Below are 24,039 nucleotides of genomic sequence, written 5' to 3'. Positions count from 1 at the left end.
GAAGCGAGAGCTCCAAATGTTTTGTCCTTTTCTGCTTCTCATAATACCACCGATCCCACCAACCCCCCCACCCACACCCTCCTCTTCCTTCCCTTTCACTCTGTGATTTTCCCTAACTGAGGATGTGGACTGGAAAAACAACAGCCATTCTAAATGAAGGGTTGAATCAATACATACAGGTTGCAGCCAGGGTCCGGTAATAAAGCAGCCGGCTTTAATGGCCGATCAGCCGGTCTCCAGCACAACACAGCCTTATGACTTTCTATTGATCCTTTTAGACAGCATCCCAGAAATGATATCAACTCAATGTTACAAAATGCCCTGTATTATTTAGAAAATATGTGCAAAAGCGAATATCATGCAATATTTATTCATATGAAGCAAAGGAAATCTATGAAAAAAATTAAATCAAAAAGATCCTATGGAAAACTATGGGTGTCCCTCAGCAGAAACACTGCAGGTAAACAAACAAGAAGATTGAATGATGGACACAGTAATAGCACTTGCCGAAGCTCCTAGTGCTTTGTTTCCCATCCGTGCCAAGGGTAATGGGATTTCTTGGGTGAAAATGCACTCCACCTACAGTGTGCGAAGCCAAAAGGAAGCTAAACTATTGATCCTCAAACAATTTAGCCGTCCAGCTGTCCAGTCGTCCAGCGAGGGAAAACAGGACGCTCCTAAATGTATAATGAGCCTTCACAAGAGCTCGGCTTTCTCAGTATTTACTTCACGTGCAGGAAGGCTTTGCCTCTGGGCAGTTGCCCTTCCACATGCGTCAACCCTCCGTCACCCAGACGCTCAGGGATTAGCTAGTAAAGGAATCAGTCCACTTCTCAGCAAGGATATCTATTTAATGCAAGATTTGCTAATGTTGGGAAACGTAAGTCCACTTTTAATATGTTGTCTAGGTAACAAGGCTCAAATAGAGCCTTCACGGTGAGGTAACATACAATCGCCATGATACGGGAAAAGTTGGGGAGTGTGCTGAACTTGCATTTACATACATTCATGCTCTTGTTTTGCCCATAAACTTAAGCATAAACATAAGCACCGGGGCAGCTTGGCCCCAGTGAGTAAGTCGATTGGATAGTTTACTCTGTCATCAGGCTTGTTCTTAATCCCCAGCACTATAAGGCAACAACACAGGCAGTTCACAAAAAGTGAACTTCACATCCTCATAATAAACACTGAATGAATTAATGAATGAATGAATGAATGAAAATATATTTATTTCGGCCAGGTCATTCAGAATTTAGACACCAACAGAAAGTATTAGTTCACATAAGAAAGAGACCTAACCGAAAAGGAATAGGCTGAAGCTATTGCTTATTTACGCCTAACCTTCTCAGATGATCAACTTATTCAGATCGCAACATACAAAACATCATACAAAAAAAATCATATTGTTTACACCAGTGCTTCTCAATCCTGGTCCTCGAGGACCACTGTCCTGCATGTTTTAGATGTTTCCCTGCACCAACACACCTGATTCTAATTAAAGGTCCTAATTAGCTTGTCACCAAGGTCTGCACAGTTCTGTTGATGACACAGGTACTTGTATCACGGTGTGCTGAAGCAGGGTAGCATCTAAAACATGCAGGACAGTGGTACTCGAGGACCAGGATTGAGAAACACTGGTTTACACAATTCCGAAAATAATTCCGTAATAGTATCATCTACTGGATCCCTCATATTTTTCAAACACATTAAACTTAATCAATTAGTTTAATTTGAATGCATGAATCGACTGGCACATCTTCAATTTTTCATCAAGTGCATTCCATATATTTACACCCCTTACAGTAATAATAATGATCTTTAATTTTAGTCCTAGACTTTGGTTTTTCAATCATATTTTTCCCTCGAAGCTCATATCTACTTACCCTTATTTTAGAACACTGAATAAACAGTTCAAAACATGCAGTCCATTACAGAGCATCACTGAAGCATGACCTGACAGCAACGCACACTTGGACCGTTCTTTTGTAGATTATGAAAAGAAATATATGTCAAATAGAACACCACTGTAGTAAAAAGAGTGTACTGCTAAAAAGATGGTTTGTGCGTTTAAGAAATAAAGATTCCCTTTCCCTCTTATGAGAGTAATCACCACAAAATATCTCTGTGATTTGTGAATATCTGGAGTTCCTAACATGTTTTGGTGTGCCGTGAAAGAGATGCAAACGTCTGATCAAACAAGGAATTCACTTGTAAACAACTGTAGGTGTTTACATTGCTGCCCCGGGAAATAACCCAGGGAATATATCCGACACACTCCACTGATTTTCAAATTTGATGCCACTGAACGTCATCCCTAACAGAACCCCAGTGTGGTGTGCGTGCACGGCCCCTCTGCAGCCCTGTAAACAACGTATCTGCACCTACGAAGCTGGAGAAACAGATGGCTCGAGACTCCCATGTGCGAAGCAACTGTCTGTCTGTTGTGCAACGCAACATTTCTGCTCAGTGAAATGTGAAAAATATGCACAAGAGGTATAAGGAGAAGTATAATTAAGACCTATTCACACTAGGATGCGTAAAAATGGATATTCGATTAGGGCAAACTGTTCTCTGAGCATGTTAACTTTCCAATATCTAAAATGTATTTGAAAGGTGACCCTCGATAGATCTGCTGATGTTTACTGTCAATCCAGATGAGAGTTTCCCTGATAAACAGCAACCCATTTTCAAGGTCAGCACTCTTATAAAATGATACAAATATTTAATCTTTTTAAAGATGATGCTGTTACTATTAATTAGGTGGTGGAAGGACACGCGTCCATAAAATCTTTCTAATTGAGTTTGTAAATCCCGAAAGGTTTCCTTTGATTGTAAAGTCTAAAAATATCTCAGTGAAAACTGAGTGAAACATCAGAGAAAAGACATTAAATCTTTTTAGATCTGACCTAATTACAGACTTTCGTGATTCTCAAGTGTACTTCAGCTAAAATCATCAACTTATCTCAAAATAATCAAAAATTCACAAGGTCTGGGCACAAACTATTAAGACTTGATTTTTCAAATATATTCCTGCATTGACTTGTATGCTACATTTTATTCTCCATCATTCCTATAAATTGTTTCGAATTAGGGAATGACCTTGTCGTTAGGTCTTTGTGCATATCCTCTGGATGGGTGGAGACACTTCTTCCAGACCACTTGCCTTTGATTCGAGTCGGCATTAAAACCTGGATGACTGAGGAGCTACATTTGTCCAGATTTCTACAAGTCCGGCAGTTTCATCTACATTGTGACCAATTATGGTCACACTGTCATCTATGAAAAAAAAGATGACAGTGTGACCATGATTGGTCGTCAGCCTCCCTGGGATGGACTGTCTGCCTGTGCAGGTTGCAATAGGCCTGTGTTGAAAAAAATCGATTTCCCAATTCTAAATCGATTCTCATATTAATTCCTAAAAATCGATTCATATGTCTAAAGATCGATTTTTTTTTTATTTTTTGGTTGTTTTTCATTCATTCATTATCTTACCCGCTTTATCCCTTGCGGGGTCACGGGGGTCTGCTGGAGCCTATCCCAGCTTATTTTAGGTGAGAGGCAGGGGTTACACCCTGGACAGGTCACCAGTCCATCACAGGGCCACATATAGACACACAAACCATGCTCACAATCACACTCACACTCACACCTACGGACAATTTATAATCACCAATTAACCTAGCATGCATGTTTTTGGACTGTGGGAGGAAGCCAGAGTACCCGGAGAAAACCCACGCAAGCACGGGGAGAACATGCAAATTGTTTTTTTTTTTTTTAATTTATTTATTTATTTATGTTTTTTTTTTCATCATTACATTACAACTTTTGGTTATTTTTTTGTTTATCCCCAAAAAAGGAATGTTTTGTTGGACACAAGAATAACTGGTGCCATGTTTTTGCCTTTAAATATGTTTAAAGGTATGAAAACATTAAAGTGTTAGGTTATAATTGCATAAATTGTCTATATTTCATTACTTTATATACTGTCTTGGGGTTACATTTGCAAAAAATGCTAAAAACCAAATGTTCAAAAATTAAAAACCAAAATAGACCGAAAATGGAACAAATAAAAACGGAATGTGGGAAAAAATAAAAACCGATTTCATCCGTCTCTGTTTGCTGCCCTGGATCTGTTTGATAATTCTGACCCACACGATGTTTCTGAAAGCAGTTCTATCAGCATTCTGGGAGGTGATTGGTCCTTACAGCATCATTAGCTCCAATACTTGCTGTTTAATCTCAATATAATACTAGTAGTAATATTTTGCATAACTACAGTCATATAATTCATGCACCAGCTCAAAAAACAGTTATAATAACACTAACCCAAATCAATATCGGAATCGAATCGAATCAAATCTTGATAATCGATTCTGAATCTTAAGAATCGGAATCGAATCGATTCTTGACATTTGAATCGATCCCCAGCCTTAGCAGGTTGCACCCCATCCGCTCTGGGAAAGTCACCAGACCACCAAGAATAAAGCCATTTTAGCTGACTGGTGAACGGCATTCTGTCGTTTATCAAATCCATTTTTTTTTAAACAATTGTTTTTCTTCATTTTATGTCCGTTCTGTTGGAGACGCTGAACTCTTTAGCTATACGAAAAGGCCACAGGCAAATCTTCATCTTAAAATATCTGCCCACTGCACGATAACACTTTAATAACATTAACCCCTGGGATGCCATCTCTTCTGGGAATGGCAGGGGAGACCACACACGACCACACACGATTTCCAAACACTACCTGCTCATCCAGTCCACACTATCTCAATGTAAACAGGACAATCAATGAGACATCATTTTGGCAGATGGACAAATCGGAGGAACAGCATGAGCCACTGAAGACGCCCGGGTGCTTTATCAAGAGATAGAATCACGTGGATAAACAGAAGAGAAGCAGATAAAAAGCACTTAAAGTTATGCCTAGAGGTGATTTAGGTTCTTGATGTTGTTACGATAGAGCCAGTTCTGCAAAAAACTGTTTTTACATCTTACTTTTGGACCTTTTAATACTATAAATAGAAAAACAAAATCCAGCAGTTGACATCAAACAAATGTATTTTTATCTTTGTGCTTATGCAAGCTTTTTTCCCTGTGACAGATACGATACGCTTAAATACATGCATGTTCCACACAAACACACTGGAAAAGCTTGAACACAGTTTGCAAGAATAGTCATGACATGAAAAATAGGCCCTGCAAAAAGCAATCACTTAAGATCATTACATCCACATGAGCAACACTCAGTACGTGCACATGCAGCGATTCAACCTGGTTGGAGATCATTTGCACACATCGTACTGACTTTTAAACTGCATGTGAACACCTTAAGTCAGTCCAGTCAATCTGATCAGACCGGATTCGTCAACCCGCTTGCAGCACCTAGATAAGCCAGTCCCAAGCCAGTCGCAACCGCCTTGTTAATGCCATGTGAACGGGGACATAGATATTACAGTCTGCGCATGCTCGAGATTTTCCCCCGGGTGGGGTTTTCCCCCGGGGGAGGGGATTCACCTGGAAGTGAAAGGAGACGACGACGCTGCTCAGTAGCACCCTGGGGTGTCGTTTGACTGCTTCAGGGGTGTCGTCAAAATATTTCCTATTCTGACATTTCATATATAAATACTGTATTTTCGCGACCATACGGGCGCCGTGTGGAAAGGCCTCAGTCATTTCTGTATTTGAAACACACACGGCGCACCGACCGAAAAGGCACACACACAAGAACACACACACAAGCGTGCTATTTAAAAATACAGCGGGAGCAAAACTTTGTTTGATTGTAGGCTACTTTATTTCAGTTTTTACATTAATCAAACCCATTAAGTCTCATCCTCTGTTTCTGCATTAAAGAGCTCCGCTAAATCAGCTGTGCCAGTCCGAACTCCTCGCTGTCAGAGTCTCGTTCCGTGCCGTGCGGCGCCTCGGAAATGCACGCTTTTGCAAAAGCTCGCAAAATAGTCCCAGCAAACACGTTAGCCCACGGATCAACAATCCATCTGCAAACTGTGGCATAACTGGCCCGGCGTTGCTTCCACTCCTGGAGAAACTATTCTCCCTCTTAGTCATCCGTTGCTCACACGCCGCCTGCAGCCTTAAGGCTGATTTATGGTTCTGCGTTAACCAACGCAGACCTTATGGCGTAGGGTACGCGGCGCACTCACCGAACGTTGCGCGTCGCCGCGTACCATACGCCGTAGGCTACGCCGTCGATTTTACGCGGAACCATAAATCTGCCTTTATTCACCCGCCCGAGACTCTCCTTTTATTCTCCCCACCAACCGCCCGTGCGCTCCCTTTGCCAGCTCTCTGGTGATCTCCCTCCAGCAGCTGCCACTTTATTGAGGTTTTTGTAGTGAAATGAGGAGGAATCATAGAGATAACTTCTCATTTCAACTAACTGGATCAGCCGTTCCTCATCCATGACTGTTTCCTACAGCGCTTTCACCGCAGGCGGCAGGAAGAAAATATAAGCAGGTCTACCGTCCGACCAAAGTGGGGAAAAAAACAACAAAATAACGGCGTGAGGTGACGCAATGAAACAGCGAACAGCTGGAGTGAGCGGCGTGTTCGTGGTGTTAAATGCAGCAAACATGTCACATCATTACTGGGATGTGGGGAAAAGCAGAGGACACGAGAAATGATCAAATAGGTACCAGATCTTGTTGGATCCGGCACAAATTAAGCTCAAATAAGATTAAGATAAGATTCTTGTTAGGCTATATCTTATTATTTTATCAGAACCTTCCAGCCTGGCGATCTCCCTCCAGCAGCTGCCACTTTATTGAGGTTCTTGTATTGAAATGACTGTTTCCTACAGCGCTTTCACCTTTTTTTTCCAACTTTCAACCGGCTTTCAACGCGACCGACAGGAAGAAAATAGAAGCAGGGCGTGCGACAAAAGTCCAGCTCAAAACGGCGCGCCGCGTCGCTCGCAACCAGTATAGACAGTGCAAATAAAACATAAAGCAATGGAACTGTTTTTGACGCTGACGCTCGCTCGCGTCGCATGCAGTGTGGACACGGTGTAAGATTCGCATTTACAGTCAGAGCGATGCAGCGCGGTTTTTAAATATATTTTACTCTGGGGTGTCGTGAGATTTTATTCACTTTTGAAAGGTGTCATGACTGAAAAAAGGTTGAGAAAGGCTGTTTTAGACAGATTATTAATAGGAAAGCAGTGAGAATGCACTTTTTCCTTCCTTGTTGTTGTTAAGCAGAGGTCAACCGGAAGTGGCTCTTTGTTGAAATGGTTACCATGGTTACCTCGGGTACAGCGCCACCTAGCGTCACGGAGTCAGCCATGCTCTGGTTACAGTGGCTTATTCAATCTGATTCAGTCTGATCTCAGAACAGCATGTGTACTCAGACAAGTTGATCCAATCTTCTGCATGTCATTATCTGATCAGATCTGCAACCAGCTTGAATCGCTGCATGTGTACGTACTGACTGGCCCCTCTGAGTCCAGGCATAACGACACTTCTGCTATCAAACTGAGTGATTTAAGAGGAAACGTTTAATGCCACTAATGTGCTAATGTTGGCATCTGCATTAGGCTCAACAAATTGTTACTTTTTATTGATAAAGGCCAGATCAATGTCTTCAGACTGAATGGTCTTTCCCTCCCATGGTCCAAAATGCAAAGATATTTAACTTAAGATTTGGTAGGAGATTTTTGAGAAACCATAAAGAATCAGCAAGATTTTGAAAACAACTAAAAAGTACAACTACATCCTTCAGACCTTCCTTCCAAAGCCATACCTCCACAGCACATGCAGCCCATGGATGTAAATGTGTGCCATCTGTGTGGAAAGAGGATTTCAGGTAATATAGCAAACATTTAAAAAAGCAGAAATGCCTTACATTTGAGAACCCTAAAGCACCGACAACCAGCCTAAAACGCTTTTGCTCCGACTGACTGCTTCACAAAGCAATTAGACGGCTATAGAAACTGATCAGAACATTGAGTTTCTCACATTCCTCAAGACAGATCAACGGCACAATTTTGCAAGTTGTTTCTCTACACAGGATCTTCATTAAATTATGTACAAACAGAGCACGATAAAGTCTATATTGGAAGAACCAGTGGTATACCCAATGCAGACTTTAGCCAGATATCTTGGCACGGAACGTGAAGACTAAGGCCCTTTTCTTCTTCACCAGTCATGAACAGAGGAAAGGCTTGTTTCCATGCAAACACAGAGGCCATCACTTCTCTGCTTCTCCGCCGTACCATAAGTGCATCTCACTATTGATTGCTGGTGTAATAACTGCTGAGCTATCCATTTGAAGCATCAACGAGAGAGCATTGCATTTTGTGTTAGCAAGACACAGAGAAGCACATCACCAGCCAATGAGGACCATTGCCGCAATAAAGCCTTGTGTGTCTGCACACAGTGTTCATCTGCATTGGCTGTCGCAGCAAATTCACTTTTAATAGGGATCCAGTTTAGAGGATGTACTCTCTCCAGTGTGACTGCACTCAGTGGATTAGAGACAAAACAGTGTGTAATAGATTTGCCCTGCTGTTGCCAAACCCAAAAATCAGTTTAGAGTCGTTTCAAAATCACAAGTCAAATCTGTAATTCTGGTCAGCTAATATTCTGTTCAGGAATGATTCACCCAAGACTTGGAAGGACATCTGGAAACAAATCTAATCTAACCCTGAGACTGCTGTAATCTTAAGTGGCAAACATCCTAAATTCCTTTTACAGCTTAAATTAAGGCAGTAATTAAATAGTGTAGGGGAAATGAAGAAAAGATGAGGATCTGCTGCAACTATTAAACTCCAGATGAGAAAAAAAAGCTCTCTCCAGTTTGTTCTCATGCCCAAAAGTTAGATATTGGCTGAAGTTTGGATAGGAAGGCTCAGACTGCTTGATTTTCTGGAGCAGGTGCAGTTATTGTGCCTACATCATGTGACAGGTGTGTGACTGAAGCGCCAAACCAAAGCAGAAGTAAGTTCATGCGCATGCCGACTCGTTTGACTGTGACACTAATTGATGCTGAGGCTGAAGTGTATCAGAAAAGCCTCCTCTTGCAGGGCGCTATGTTATGTAAAAAGGTCCTCTTCATGTAGCATCAATGCCGTGCTGGCAGGGAACAACTTATAACGTAATATCAAAATGCTATATTGAAGCACAATTTGTTGTAGAGCGAGGTTCTGCACAGAGCAGGGTAGCCTACTTCTGAACAGTACAAATTCATTCACATCCCATGAAGGAGAGATTCTGTCCTCAGGGTGTAAACAGGCCAGTAGAGGATGCATTAGCAGCAGTCAAATTTACGAGATTTATACAGTGCTCCGCCTGACAGAACTCCCTGGACATTTTTTGGCAAATTACAGCTTTGATTCATTCAGATCCTTCACACGGTGAGGGATCTCACACGTTCTCTGGCTGGCAAAAGGAAGCCAAAATGTAAAAATCAAAAAAATCTAAGTACAGAGATAGTTCAAAAGGTTTCTCAGCAAAACCTCAATCCAAAAGAACAAAAGGTCTGCATGAATATTCTAACTCAACGATAATATTCCAGTGCTTTGCTGCAGTAAAACAATAGTGGATTTGTAAACACTAAACATTAATTTGGTTGTATTGATTTCATCACAAATCACAGTTATGTGTTCATTTCTCCACAACAATGACTTGCGGTGCATGAAATGGGCTTCTGATATCTATTACAGGGCCTTGCCATCAAAGCGCCGCGCCCCAGTCATTATCACACATTAGGAAAACTATAACCATTCAAGTAATTAAGTTATCAGCCAGACTTCAGATTAAAGATGCATCCATCCATCTATCACTCCGATCAGCCAGAGCCCACCGTGCCTCCGTGCTGGCAATATCAGGGGTATAAAAACATTTACTTTAGAGTGAGTCCCATATGCAGAAAATGTAGAACATTTTCTGCATTTTCTTGTAGGAGCTTTTATTACCGGGGCCATTCAGTTCTTGTCTTGGGCGTTTCTGACTAGTCTTTGTGATATTTTAACTGCTCAGTTTGGGTCTACAAACAGACTCTTGATGAAGTTTAGAACAGATGACACCACAGGAACCGTTGCCAGGCCACTGACTGAAGCGCAAGTCTTTAACAGTTCAAAAGGGTCTTCTTTTAATAAAACTGACCGCTTTTTTCCCCTCCTTCAAATCATTGTCATGTACTAATATCTTTTAAAGCTTCTTACGTGCAGGTGTGGCTGCTCAGTAGAAAAATTATGCGTTAAGTATGTGCTTAGCTGCAAGTGATGAGTTGTTTTCTTATAACCTTCTGCTTTATGGGCCTCAACTACATTTTGGAGTGAAAGAAAGCTGCTTAAAAGAACGACTGCTTATTGAGAAAAGATTTGAGGAGTGCGACTGCATAAAGATTTGACATTTGCATAGCCTGGCCTTTTATAATGATGGCAGGGTACAAGCTGAGGTTTCGAAAAAAGTTACCTTGGAGCTAAAATCGTGTTTAACGTGGAGTTCTTTCATTATCTTTTTCTTAAGGAAGGTTATGAAAATGCTGAAAAGACTGTAATCTTCAATTAATTTCATTTTAGAGTTCACAGTTCATTCTCTACTCAAAGTATTGTTCACATTTAACCAAAAATATGACCACGGGTGCCTAAATATTTGTCACAACTGTCAAACTAATGACATTTGTGACTTTTGTAATAAGAATCAGCCCTTAACTGGTCACCCCTTTTGCAATATGTCATCATAGGATGAAAAAAAATGCACATTCCAAATGTATAATTTTGCCTCATTGTGAAAACTCTCTTGGATCCCTGACCAGGCTCTGAGATCCTCTACGCCCGACTCCTCCAGCATGGGCAGCTTCTCCACTCAAGCCTCGTCTGGTGAGACAGGACGCGCCCATGACACCTTTTTTCCAGCAGATCCTGAAAATATAACCCTCCAAAGGGCCAGTGCCGTGCATCACGGCTCAATCTGCCAACAAAGATGACAGAGCCGGACCTAATGCTTCAATCAATCCGCGCTGGGACGTGCGTTGCTGTTCCAGCCCGCATGAAAGTGTTTACAGTCGTCGGATGCTTCTTAAGGCTGATTTATGGTCCCGCGTTACACCGACGCAGAGCCTACGCCGTACACTACGGCGTAGGCTCTGCGTCGATTTAACGCGGAACCAATAATTCAGGCTTTAATCTCCTGGCTGTGAGGCGGGCGACACTTCAAATCAGCAGCATGTGCCGAGCTGTTGGGTTATGGCCTCTGGCGTGTTTTAATTTACCCTAACTTCAAGATTTTAATTCAAAACTTCAACGTATATAAAGAAAAAAAAATAAGGCAAATAATTTGCATGCTCTCCATGCGTAGTTTGTAAGGGGATGCGCGTATACCATCTTTCCAGCCATGCTAAGATCCACACACACACATGCACACTCACACACACACTATCTGTCTGCATCTTATCGACACCAAAATGCAAAAAATCCCTTTCCTCGGACCCAGATCCTGCACAATTCTGCATTGCGGACGGAGCTGCAGGAGATGCATCCCATCCCCGCATCCCACTCAGTCTTGTTGTAAACAACACTGGTCTCCCAGCTGTCAGAACGCAGAAATCACGTCAACCCCCCTGGTTTTCCTGGATCCTTACCTTCAGTAGCTGCCGAGCGGAGCGTCCGTCCGTGTGTCCTTCAGGATGCTCGCACCTGCTCAGCAGCGCATCGCCGGGCGCTCAGGAGCAGCGGAGGAAGCTGGCGGAGCCGCGATCCCCCTGGATTGGATGAGGGGTTGTGGCTGGAACTTGGGAGGGGGGAGGGGGTGGTGATCACACAGCTCAGCCTGAGTTCATCCAAACCTTCCACAGATATATATATATATATATATATATATATATATATATATATATATATATATATATATATATATATATAGGACTGTCTCAGAAAATTTGAATATTGTGATAAAGTCCTTTGGTCTCCTGGAGAAGCTATCAAAAGCTTATGGTATGAGCCAATGAACATAAATACATTAGGCAAGGCAAGGCAAGTTTATTTACATAGCACAATTCAACACAAGGAAAGTGCTTTACATCAAAATTAAAAGCGGCAAGACATAATTAGACAGTAAATAACAAATAAAATTAAATAAAATTAAGAGAAAGAAAGGTAAAATTAAAGCTGCAAGCAGCGATGAACGGGCTCTCGCGTGTGCAATTTTCACCATTAAAGGTCAAGGACTCAAAACTAAGTCCGATGACACCACCCATGACTCTTTATGTCTAACCATTAAAAAAATATGGCAAAAAATAGGAACTATCAAATATCGGCCAATCAGAAGAAGAGGCGGGGCTAATTTGCACCAATTATGGTCAAGGACTCAAAACCGAATTCGATGACACCACCCACGACTCTTTATGTCAAACCATTCAAAAGTTATTGCAGAAAATAGGAACTATCAACTATCGACCAATCAGATGAAGGGGGGGGCGCTTTTTGACATTAGACAGTAATACATACATGCACTTACACTTATATACACACTTAACAATACAACATGCACTTTATACTAGACTACCACTTACATTACAACATATCACATACAAACACTTAAGACGCTTAGTGGTTAGCACTGTTGCCTCACAGCAAGAAGGTTCCCGGTTCGACTCCCTGGCCGGGCGGGGGTCTTTCTGTGTGGAGTTTGCATGTTCTCCCTGTGCTTGCGTGGGTTCCCTCCGGGTACTCCGGCTCCCTCCGGTACACCCATCTGCCCTGATTGTCTGCACCTGTGTCTTGTCAACCCTTCTCTGTATATCTGGTCTTGTCTTTCCCTTTCTCCCTGCTGGTCCATATTTCCTCCCTCCATGTGGCATGTCAGGTTTTTGTGTTTTTTTTAATCCTGTTTAAATTTTTTTTTTTTTTTTTTTTGTATTCGTGCTCAGCAGCATTTTTTGTTTGGTCAAGATAATAAATCACCCTTTTTGGAACTCCTGCCTCCTGGCGTCTCTTCTGCATTTGGGTCCTAAATCAATCACACCATGACAGAACGGACCAGCAGCGAGCAAAGGAAAGAAAAGACCAGATATACACAGCAGAGTTGACGAGAAACAGGTGTAGACAATCAGGGCAGATGGGAACCAGGGAAATCAAGATAGAACTGAAACACAGACACGGGTTTCAAAATAAAACAGGAACTGAACAAACCTTGACACTGTCATTAACAGACTCATGGAGACCTTGATGCCAAACAAAATAGGTGCTCCTCTAATTTGAACCAGGGAATTGTGTTAATTATGTGATCTTGTTTTTTTGTTGTTTTGTTGTTTTTTCGAACCAATTAAAAGTCATGCAGCAGTGTTTTGTCACTTCTAGTTAACCCCAACATAAGCACAAAGATGCATACCTGGCAGAAGAGATGTATGGAGTCAAGTCAAGTGTCCCCGTAAAACCTGATGGTAACCATGGTAAGCACGAGCATGTGGACCTCATCTGGAGTAAAGTGGAGTAGTTGGGTACAACCTTTGCTTGACTTTGAAAAGAGGCAAATGGCATGGTTACCATACAGTTTTACTATTGTAGGTGACAATTGGGAAGTCTGTGTGGGCCAAATACGTGGGGCCCATGAGGGATACAAGTGAACTAAAGGGACATGGGCTAAGAAAGGGGGAAATGGTGTCCGTTTTAGTTACAAAGACTCCTTGTTGGAAATTTAACCAGCTGGACGCAGCCTATAAGTCCAATAGATCCCACTCAGAGTCTACATGATAAGCCAGGTAGGGCCACCAGGGCACCTCAAGAAACTAAGTCTGTCTTTGATTAATGGCTACAATATGTCTCCTTTAAAGCTATTGTTTTACAAAACCGTCACACACAGTTAAGGTCAAAATTATTAGCTTCCGAAGAACTATGGAGCATGTCCCCATACTGATATGAGTGCATTGTTTATAAAACTTTACATAGTAAAGCATTCCTCAATGTTAAGGCGCCTTTCTGGTTCACTTTTCTCTATGCAAAATGTGGGGAATATTGATGTGCTCATAAACTGTAAGCCCACAATGTGTTTTTGCCCTCAAACCACACCTGAGCAATTTCTCTCTGAGAGAGACTTATTTTACATTATTTCTAAGAAGTGACAACACAATGCCAGAAGTAAAGAAATGATTCTGGTCCTCAGAAGATAGTCAATCCTCATCAGAAGGGAGAGGGCTGTGCTGCCATTTCCAAGGTTTTTGCTGTTCCTATCAGCTCCAAGATCTATCACTGCAAAGCACAAAGAGACAATTTTGGAAAACAAAAACAAACCTGGACTTTGTTGAAAGTCCAATATTTCAAATGTATGTATGTCTGCAAGGATGATTGTTGCTGAAATGGCTTCTTCGAGGAACTGCATCGGTCGCACGGAGGCACAGCAAAGCCTGCCTGATGTTTGGGTATAAACATCTGAAACATTTTGATACATTTTGGAAGTCTGATTTTTGTTATGGGTGCTGATTTTGTTTGTAAGAGAGGAGCCTTCAACCCAAAAAAACACATACAAACATGGTAGAGGCAACATAATGCTATCGTTTGTCTTCTGCTTCAGGCAGAGCCAGCTCTGTTCCGGTGCATGAACAACATGATTATGTTGACATTCTGCAGAAAATAAAAATAATTTTAGTGCTAGTTTAGTTTTTTGGACCACTGTTGGGTTTTCCACCATAGCAGTGGTCTGAAATAAACATCTAAATGCATCCTAAATCTTTTGACGGACACCAAAATCAAGGTCTTAGGGTGCCCATCTCAAAGCCCAGATTTCAATCTAACTCTAGATGGAGTTGAAGGTTCATGTCCATCCTCAGAAACCACATCGTTTGGGTGAGCTGGAACAACTTGCCTTGAAGGGGTGGGCTAAGATCCTTCTAGAGACACATGGCAACTTGGTTTGAAACTACCACAGTTTTAAGTCACAGAAGCCACTTTATAAATAAATAGTCAGGAGGCTAATAGTTTTGGTTATTGACGGCTTTTTCCTTGTCCCTCCTCTTTCTCAGTTGAACAAATTAATACGCATTTTGGGCGGTTACAGTCATTTTCATGGAAAAGCTTGCAGTTTTGTTTGATTTCATAAAGGGGAGTGATGTTTTTGCCTTCACCTCTACATGTAAATAAGCAGCTGGCTGTCTCAACATCCACTGATGCAAATAGGAAGCATCTGAATATGTATCTCAGCATTTCCAAACTTGCCCTCCTTTTGGAATCCAGAGCCACTGGACGCTGAGATCTGTCAACAATGTTTATCTCCCACCACTAACTTTGCTTGACTCAGCCATTAACTGTCTATAAAGAATGGATAATAATATACAGTACATGACCTTAAGGGATTTGGGCAGACAGAAAAATTAATCCTAATGAAGTAAGAGTAGAGTTGCAGAAATTCAGCCACTGGAAATGTTATGTCATTAAAGCCGAAACCACTGGAGGACAAAAAGCTTATTAGGCTGTAAAGTCAAGTATCTGTCCTCCACAACTTGACCATTTCGCTTCTGGGTTTTTCACTGTGGTGTCATGAATAGTGGGGTACTCTACACTTAAAGCAGGGGAAGATTTGTTTTGCACCACTTAACAGCATGAATATTAATGTGGCCTGAAAGGTGATCTAGAAAAGGTTGTTCACAAACCGATGCAGCCGAAAGAAAACATCAAATCTGCAGCCTCATTCCATCCCAGTTGCCTCATTCTGGTGCCGTTTCCTTGATTTCCTGTAGTTAATTTTGATTGAGCTAAACTCTGTTGTTCACCTGTTGTTTTGAAACCAATCCATCCAATTAACTGTATTCAGGTTTGTCAGTCTGTTTGATCACTTTTTTAACTGGTCCACAGTTGCAACTAGAAATTTATGTATGATTTTGAAAAATACCTTTTTTTCCCTTCATGTTTGACAGTAGGAAATGTTTCCTATTTAGGTCAGTTAAAATAAGAATAATAAGACAGAAATGTTCTATTTTATTACTTTCTTCAAAGTCAGACGCTTACATAGACTTGGTTAGTATTTGGTAGAAATGCCTTTTAGCTGTTTAAGTTGACGCAAACATTTTTCCTTAATCTTTCATCCTCCAAACCGGATCATTAAGACCAAACAGACATCAACAGTCTTCAAAACGAAGGGATTTGAGTATTATGATGACTCAAATACTCCATCCTTGTACCCAAACATGAAGCAGGGTTGTGAAAGTCCATGATTATTTCACTGCTGTCTGGGTTGATTTCTTTAGATTTGAGATTACTCTGAATAGCCTCCAGCTTACCAGAAATGTTGCAGGGGATAGTCCTGGTGAAGATTAACAGGCAAGGAAATATTTATCAATGCTTAGCTTCCCATTTAATCCAGGATTCTTCCATCCGTGTCATAATGAAGCCTAACACATGTTTTTGGACTGGCGGTGGAAACCAGAGCCACAAAGAGCACAAGGAGAACCTGCTACCAGTACAGAAAAGGCCGAGATTTGCAGGGACCGCCAGTTGTAAGGTGACAAGTACAAACCATTAAGTCAACTTTACCTCTGCAAATTTTCTTTCTTTTGCATCTCTTTGAGACATATTCCTGGACTAATCTCTCTGTGTTTGTTGGTCTCTACCACAATGGCCTCAGGCAGATGGTGGCACCGCCTTGAGTCTGGTTCTGCTGGAGGCCTTTAGCCCCTTTAACCACTGTTGGGTGGTGGTTGCTCAGGATAGGAGACTTGCACCAAAATAAAGACTGGATGCAATCGGTTGGGTCTTAAATAGCCAATGTATTTATTTTTTTGTATTAATTTCAATAATTGGCATGATACGAACTTAAAATCCTGACTGAATTCATTTGATTCCTCATATTTACAATAAACTGGACTGTTTTTTCCCCTGCAAAGTGACTTGAGGTGACTCTTGTTGTGAACAGAAACCACACGAATAAAAGTCAGTTGGACTGAGGTGACTTTTCTCCAAAGTCATGGATTGACTCCTGTCTTTGGCTCTGTGCCTTAAAATACCTGCACAGCTGTCTGTCTGCGATTAACTGGAACGATTCCAGTTAGCTTATTAGAAGCTTCTAGTAACAAAACATCATCGTGTGGGATTCTCTTAAGGCCACAGTCTGTAAGACTTTGAAGGACGTAATAGAAACATTAACCCACAATTCTGCTGTCAAACATGAAGAAAAAAAAGATCATATGTTTCTTTCCTAAACTGCATGTGAATTTCTGGTTGCAAGTTGCAAAAACATTTATATCGCATAAAGCAGAATCACGAGGGTTTTCAGAGGAATATGAAACAGGGTCTTATTTATTCATTCGTTTAGTTATTTATTAGACATTTTATTGGATGCAGAAAACTAAATTCTCTTCTATTGATCTGGAGTAGTAGCAAATCTTTCCCAAGCAATATCTAATTCCTTCAGCAAATAAACTGACCTGCTTGTCTACAGACAAAATGAAGTAGACATGACATGACTCTGCATATTAACTGGCAGCCTTTTTTCCCCGTTACACACACATCAAAAGGGCACCTCTACTAATTACCACGTCTTGTGGATGTGTCAGTCCAAACATGAGACTGTCTCAATCCCCTGGGATTAGGATTAAATCTGGAGTGTAAACACGAAACAGTCAAACAATAATCTGCCACAGCGCAGGCCATAAATAATGCAGGGTGTTTGAGAAAGAGACGGGTAGAATGAATTTAAGGTCTCCGCCTCACTGGGTGAATTCGGCAGGACATATCAAAGAGGTTCTTCTTTTATGTGATCACAAACCGACTCTACATTAAGGTTACGGCCTGACAACGAGATGAATGTGGCGATTTTATTTCCTCGAGGTCATTTGTCAGAGGTTTTGTCACAAACACTTTGTTTGTTTTCTGAGATGGGAACAGTTATTAATGGACAATACAACTAGAATATCCTCAGCCCACTGGGACGTATCAGAAGAATATGATACTCCACAGAAATCAGCAAGCTGAAGGGATTCAATGACACCAAGAAAACTCATCACATCCAAAGAATGTGGAATAATATGGGGCCCGGAAGGATATTATTGTGTGTGTGCCTTATCTAAGCTCTAGATGTATTCAACCCTCAGGTAAACACTTTTGTTCCTCTTACAACATGGCAGCGCAAATAGAGACGGATCCTGCTGTTGAAGTGCACTGTTACATGGTCGGTCTCTGGGGTGGGTAAGAGGAACAGCAAACACCCCGCTGTCTGGAGGAAAGAATAGGTGGCTGTCATGTTTCTGGTGGCAGAGGAGGAGGAGGAGGGAGAGGGAGAGGAGGATCAGAAGGTACATGATGGAGGCGCAGGGGGTGGTGGGAAGGAGGGAGTGCAAATGTGTTTTAGCCCCAGTAATCTCTACATGGCCTCATGCAAAGGTATAAGCCCCACCACCCATCAATCCAAACACACATGAGACATATGGGGGTGCATCACCAGAAAGGAATCCGGGTGTGGAAAGGTTATTATCTTGGTGCTATCTTGATAAAAATGGGGGAAGGGGATTTATGTGGGAGGGTTAACGTTAGATTGGTGAGGCAAAACCATGTCTCTGTGTGGCACCTTTTGTGCAAAGAAAACTGCCACCATACAATCACCTCGCTGCGTAGAAAAGGCTGCTTGAATTGATAGAAACACTGAGGAAAAATAATTATAGCTTCATCTAGAGAATGATTTCCCTTCTAAAGTTGTGGTCTTCAGTGTCAAGCCAACCAAACCTACCATTCAGACTTCAAACAGCTTAGTCATGACAGATGTATGATTGTTGGTGTGTGTGCGAGAGAGAGAGAAGGAGAGAGGGTGTGCTTTGTTAGCTAACCATTCGTCAGCCATATGGAAATGTCAAAGAGTATTCATAAACAATTATCCTCCAGAGCTTTCAGAGCGTTAGAATAGGTCAAATTTACATAAAGAGACACAAAGGCTCTGCCACTGACGTGCGAGGAAGGGGCTCCCTCACATCAAAACACACTTGAAACATGTTCAAAAAAGTAAAGTATAACGTTTTCTTATACCTGCATTTGATCATTTTTTTGTGTTTCACTGAATAATGTGTTCCTAGTACATTTTTAGACTTTTACCTGATCAATGGGGTTGCAGTTGATTCACTTTAAAGCAAACAAAACAAAACATCACAGCAAGACCATGTAATGATCTGTCCCCCCACCGGACCAGACATAAAGCTAGCTGCAGACCAACACCAACCAGGCTTTCTGCCCAGCAGTAAATCACAGAGTGGGGCGCAGAGGAGCTGGGAATGGTTAATGGATGCCGTGGCAGACGCTCAGCTGACACAGAATGAATGCATGGAAGAGCTGAGAGCAGGAAGGTGGAGGGAGGGGTTGATGTGGGCCAGCAGGGAAGAGGGTGGGTGGAGTTCAAAAGAGTAATGGGGCAGCTGCCTGTTTGCCAATTGTTGGCCAATTGACAGACAAATGAGGTGATTCTGCTGCCATGGAAATAAATAGCAAAGCCTCTTTCAAGGTGCTCGTAGAACAGGAATAACAATCTCAACAGAGATAACTATAGCATATAATTCAAACATATGCATTTAAAGAATACACAAACTGTGAACTCTATGATTTTGCCTATTTGAGAAGGTTGATACTATCAGAGACCGATTTTACAGACAGCTTATATCGTGCACCTTTTGTGAAAGCCTGTTGCACAGTTCATGCATCGGTGTGACTAGCCGCTGTCACTAGATGGCAGTAAAGACAAGAGTTACAATCCTTCAAACGCAAACAAATTGGTGAATAAATCTCATCCTGGAGGATGAAAAGGCTTTGAGATGACTGCTGCAGAGAGGAAGCAGTTTAATTGGTTTAAATCTAAAGACTTTGCACCAGCTGCTTGCAGTTCGCAGTGATGCAGTCACCCTTTTTAAAACACTTCCTTGGATCCAGGCCTCGTTTTGAAAAAGCAAATGATCATAAACGTGTGAAGCAGCAGTCACCTTTGAATTATCAACTTCAAACAATCTCCACTAAAGTCCCCAAACGTTCCTAAAGGAAATAAGTACCTGGACGGCAGAAGGCAACGAATCGCTGCCAGAGGATGTTTCCAAGACGGCAGACTTTCTTACATCCTGAGATACCATCGCTGTCTGATAATGCAGCAGATGGTGGGCTGCTCTCTCCCTATTACTCTGACAATGTGACTGTAATGGAAGTAGAAGCGCCACAAGTGAGCGCCAAAAAGACGGAGCCCAACTGTCATGTTCCATAAGGCCCCTGTCCGGACGCTCCGCGCTGAGGAGACTGAGGCAGATGTAGTCATCCATATTTACACATCCTTCACTTTGTGCTCATAGTATGTTTGAAGAAATATCAGAGCGTTTGTTTACCGTGGAAGGTTATCTGGGTGGGACGACTTGTCTCTTGACATATAGCTCAGCTTTAAGCAGCCAAAGAAGTTATATCTGGTGCTAAGTTGTTGTGGCTATTGCTCTGTTGGGGCGAAGTTACATTCATTTCTCCTGCCTGTGGTCAAAAACACAGCTACTCTGTAGCATAGTTAGGCAGCACATCATTTTTTATTTAACAGGGTATCATTGTCAAAGGATGAATCATTAATGGCTACATAATGTAGCACTTAATATGCAGACTGAAAAATGGCATTCTATGGATCACTGAGCGTAAATCCATTCAGAGGAATCCTACTTAAAAGAAAAGGCATTATGAATGAGGAGGCTGAAAACTTAAAGCAGATATTTATTTATTCATCCATTATATTTCCTGTAGCCTGAATTTCATACTTGTGCTAAATGGAATAACAACTTAAATAGACACAAAGGAAGTATCTGTTAGTACAAATCTGTTTCTTAAATACAAAACCATCTGCAATACTGTCAGAAAAGAGCATCATCTTTGTGGGATATTGGAGGAAGGAAGAACCAACAAAAAACAGAATGTAAGCCTGTGTATTGTGACTTTTTTGGAGAATGATAAATGTATGTAAATCAGAAAATCATCAGATTTTATATGCAATTTTCAGTTCAGTTATTTTTCTGTCTGTCTTTTTTTTTTTTTAACAATACAATACAGACCTATAAACAAGTCATACCATGCACAAAAATGCCACCTCCAGGTTGCTATTATATACGCAGCTTGTCCCTGTACAATCAATTAAGGTATTTACAAATTTAACACATATTTTACATGTCTTAAAAAAAACTTGATGCAAGTTAAGAGAAAAAAAATCTTGATCCCATTCAAAGGCTCTAAAGTGTAGTTAGTACATATGAACAACTTTGAAATAATGTACAGGGGTCCACACACGTGCACACATGCACACACACGCACGCACACTCACACACACAGATTGCAATGCATTAACACGTTGCAGAAATACTCTCAGGTCAGGAGCTGCTGACTTTACCAGAAGTCCAGAATTCTTCTTAACGATGTTTTGATGTGAGCCATTGTGGGTGTGGGTAACTTTCTGGACGAGTCAGAGCCAGACCTGGGTGTGTGTGTGTGTGTGTATGTGTGTAAATGCGTGTGTGCTGTATGAGTCGTGCCATCAGTCTTCTTTTATCCATCCTTCGATGTGACATCTCCGTTTTGACTTTTATCTTTAGTTACTGAACTCCAACCCGGAATCACTAGTTTGAGGAAAAGGCACTGGTGCACCTAGTGAAAAACCAATGCAGATTCTGAAGCAAGCTATCACACCCTTAGCATTCCTCTCCAGCTTTCACATCACCCCCGCCCCTCCCAAAAAAAAGAAGAAAAACGTGCAGGGAAAAGCCACGAGGTCACATGACATGCCATGCAGCATTTCAGTTTCCACCTGCACAGGTACACTCTAACACAGTGGTGAGAATGAGGACATGTCAGCATAACAACACTCTGCCCAAGAACCAGTTGTATATGTACAAATCCCACCTTATGAACTGTATATGCATCATGGGATTACTTTAAAGCCACCCTATGTAGCAATACCACTTCTGGCCACATGGAGCATATAAATTTGCTGTGTTGACAAAAGAGCGACGGACAAAATTGTATTAATGATTTGGGACAGTCTGGCAGATTTAATATAACACTTCTTTGTCCCAGTAGAGGTGTACTTCATTCATTGTGTTTTACAGCAGGGGTTGACTTAACGTTTTCGTTACATACTACCACCATGTGGTCAGAAGTGGTATTGCTACAAAATGGCTTGAATGTAATCAATTCTTTAAAAGAAAATTATACTACTACAACTTCTGGTGTAACATTCTGCATTGGAAAAATACATTGAGTAATAAGTATGTATTGTAGAAGCTGAACACGATATCAACATAGCAAATAATATAATAATCAATAACATAAACATATAAAGTCCAGAAAACCACTGCATTCTTGATGTGAGACTCCTGCAACTTTAGTTAATATCAAAACATTAATATATGCATTTAGGTAATTTAGGTCATATATTTCATGTATTGTTAATATCAAAGTTATAGTTGAGCTGCTTCGTCCCTACATCCTTCAAAGTTCTTCTCCTCCATTCTCTTCAGGGGTGTCTACGTGAGAGCATGAGTGTCTTTCATGAGTCTTTTTTATGTTTTTTCGAGTTATGTATCGATCTGGATCTGGATGCACGATCATGAAGCCATGCATTGTTGGGGAAAGCCTTCTAAAAGAGATGTTGGGATTGACGGGAAACAGGCAGTCTGTGTTGGACTGATTAGCTACACAAAAGAGTTCAAGGAGTTAATAGCAGTTATCGGGGACGGGGCCTCTGAGCTCTCGTGGCCCTCAGCAGTGTCCCTGCTGACGCTCTTTCCACTATACTGGCCGATAAAGGAGCCATCTTCGTTGAACTGTCCGTCTCCTCCTTCCCCGTAGTCAACTAAACTGTCGTCACTGTCGTCTCTCTTAACTGTCCCGTTAGATGGCGTGCGGCTCCCTTTTAATGGTTTGTGGTCCTCATTGTCACTGAAGAAGAAAATAACATGCAGGTGTTACATGTGAGATGCTGTGACAGATGCAACAAAAAGATTAGTGACCACTTTTTTTAGACGGAGCATCCAACTGCCAATTATTTTACTAAACTGAATTTGACCGATAATCGGAAAAGTATTAAATAAATGTGTCAGTGTTTCCTGAATAACGTTGAATTTGGCTTGCTCATTGTCTAAAAAATGGAAGCTATGAATGATTTGATGGTTTCCATCAGGCAATGGGGGAATAAATCTCAAGCAATCATTTTTTCATCTAATTCCCCGTGGAACCAACCATGAAGTGGTAAATGTGTTGCTTTACAACAAGTGCCCCCCCCCCACACCCCGAAGAAAGGCTGTGACAAAAACAGAAAAATTCAATGCAATGATGTGAATAAACATTGGAAAGCAAGTTTTCAGCCAAACATTCTCAAAGCAAGCAATGATAGGAATCACAGCTTGGCAAAATGCAAGAAAAAACTGCAAAGAAAGTTTTCTTTGGACATTAGATAGTTGAAAACATTCCACATACATGAGCTGAATGTCAATGAGATGAGATCACAAAGCCATCATAATGCAGAAATGTCTTTTTTTTAATACAAGACATCAGCGATCAATGTGCAAAAGACTTTAAAGACGAGGAGCAGCACAGTAAAACTGAAGCTGAATGATTTTATTAAGAACTGAACATGATGAAGGCTTTATGAGCAAATATTAAACTGGATGACGGTGTGCATTTTTCTCCACAGTGACTTGAATACTGACCCAACTCACCCCCAAAGACACAATTGTTGCCCTTACCTTCCATCATATCTACACCCCTGCTATTGGGCGACAACATTCAGGTGAGATCCAACACAAACAGTCATTTTTAGACATTAGTGCACCAGAGACCCTTTAAGGGGCTACGTCAGGATGACATAACGGTATCAGCTGGACGCAAAACAGAGGAAGGCTGAATGAAAAATACCAATAGTCATCGCTGTTTAGTAGGTGGTATAAGACTTTTAAGATGTTGTCTTTTTGTATTGTTGGATGCCAGAATGTTAGAAATATCACTAATGGCTGAAAATTTAAATTCTATTGTATATGAAAAAAGAAGAAAACTTTGGTAAAAGGGATATGATAAAAAAACTGGGGAGAGGCAGTTA

General features: G+C 41.3%; 2 protein-coding genes across 19 annotated transcripts in view; both read right to left on the bottom strand.

Annotated features, from left to right (window-relative positions):
- Window positions 1-11,727, bottom strand: part of cntn1a (contactin 1a) — an 84,921-nt gene extending 73,194 nt beyond the window's left edge. Inside the window, exon 1 of the mRNA XM_061721066.1 lies at window positions 11,609-11,727. The gene's annotated coding sequence lies outside the window, so the exon portion shown is untranslated. The remainder of the gene's footprint in view (window positions 1-11,608) is intronic.
- An 8,929-nt stretch (window positions 11,728-20,656) lies between these two features.
- Window positions 20,657-24,039, bottom strand: part of LOC133443802 (neuronal cell adhesion molecule-like) — a 108,557-nt gene continuing 105,174 nt past the window's right edge. For all 18 annotated transcript variants that reach the window (XM_061721048.1, XM_061721056.1, XM_061721061.1 and 15 more), the window contains one exon: window positions 20,657-22,883. In XM_061721048.1, the coding sequence (XP_061577032.1) occupies window positions 22,637-22,883 (247 nt within the window). In that variant the 3' untranslated portion in view covers window positions 20,657-22,636. The remainder of the gene's footprint in view (window positions 22,884-24,039) is intronic.

This window comes from Cololabis saira, chromosome 5, assembly GCF_033807715.1.
Source record: "Cololabis saira isolate AMF1-May2022 chromosome 5, fColSai1.1, whole genome shotgun sequence".
NCBI lineage: Eukaryota > Metazoa > Chordata > Actinopteri > Beloniformes > Belonidae > Cololabis > Cololabis saira.
The sequence above is the reverse complement of the archived record's forward strand: the minus strand, read 5'-3'. Positions and strand labels throughout refer to the sequence as shown.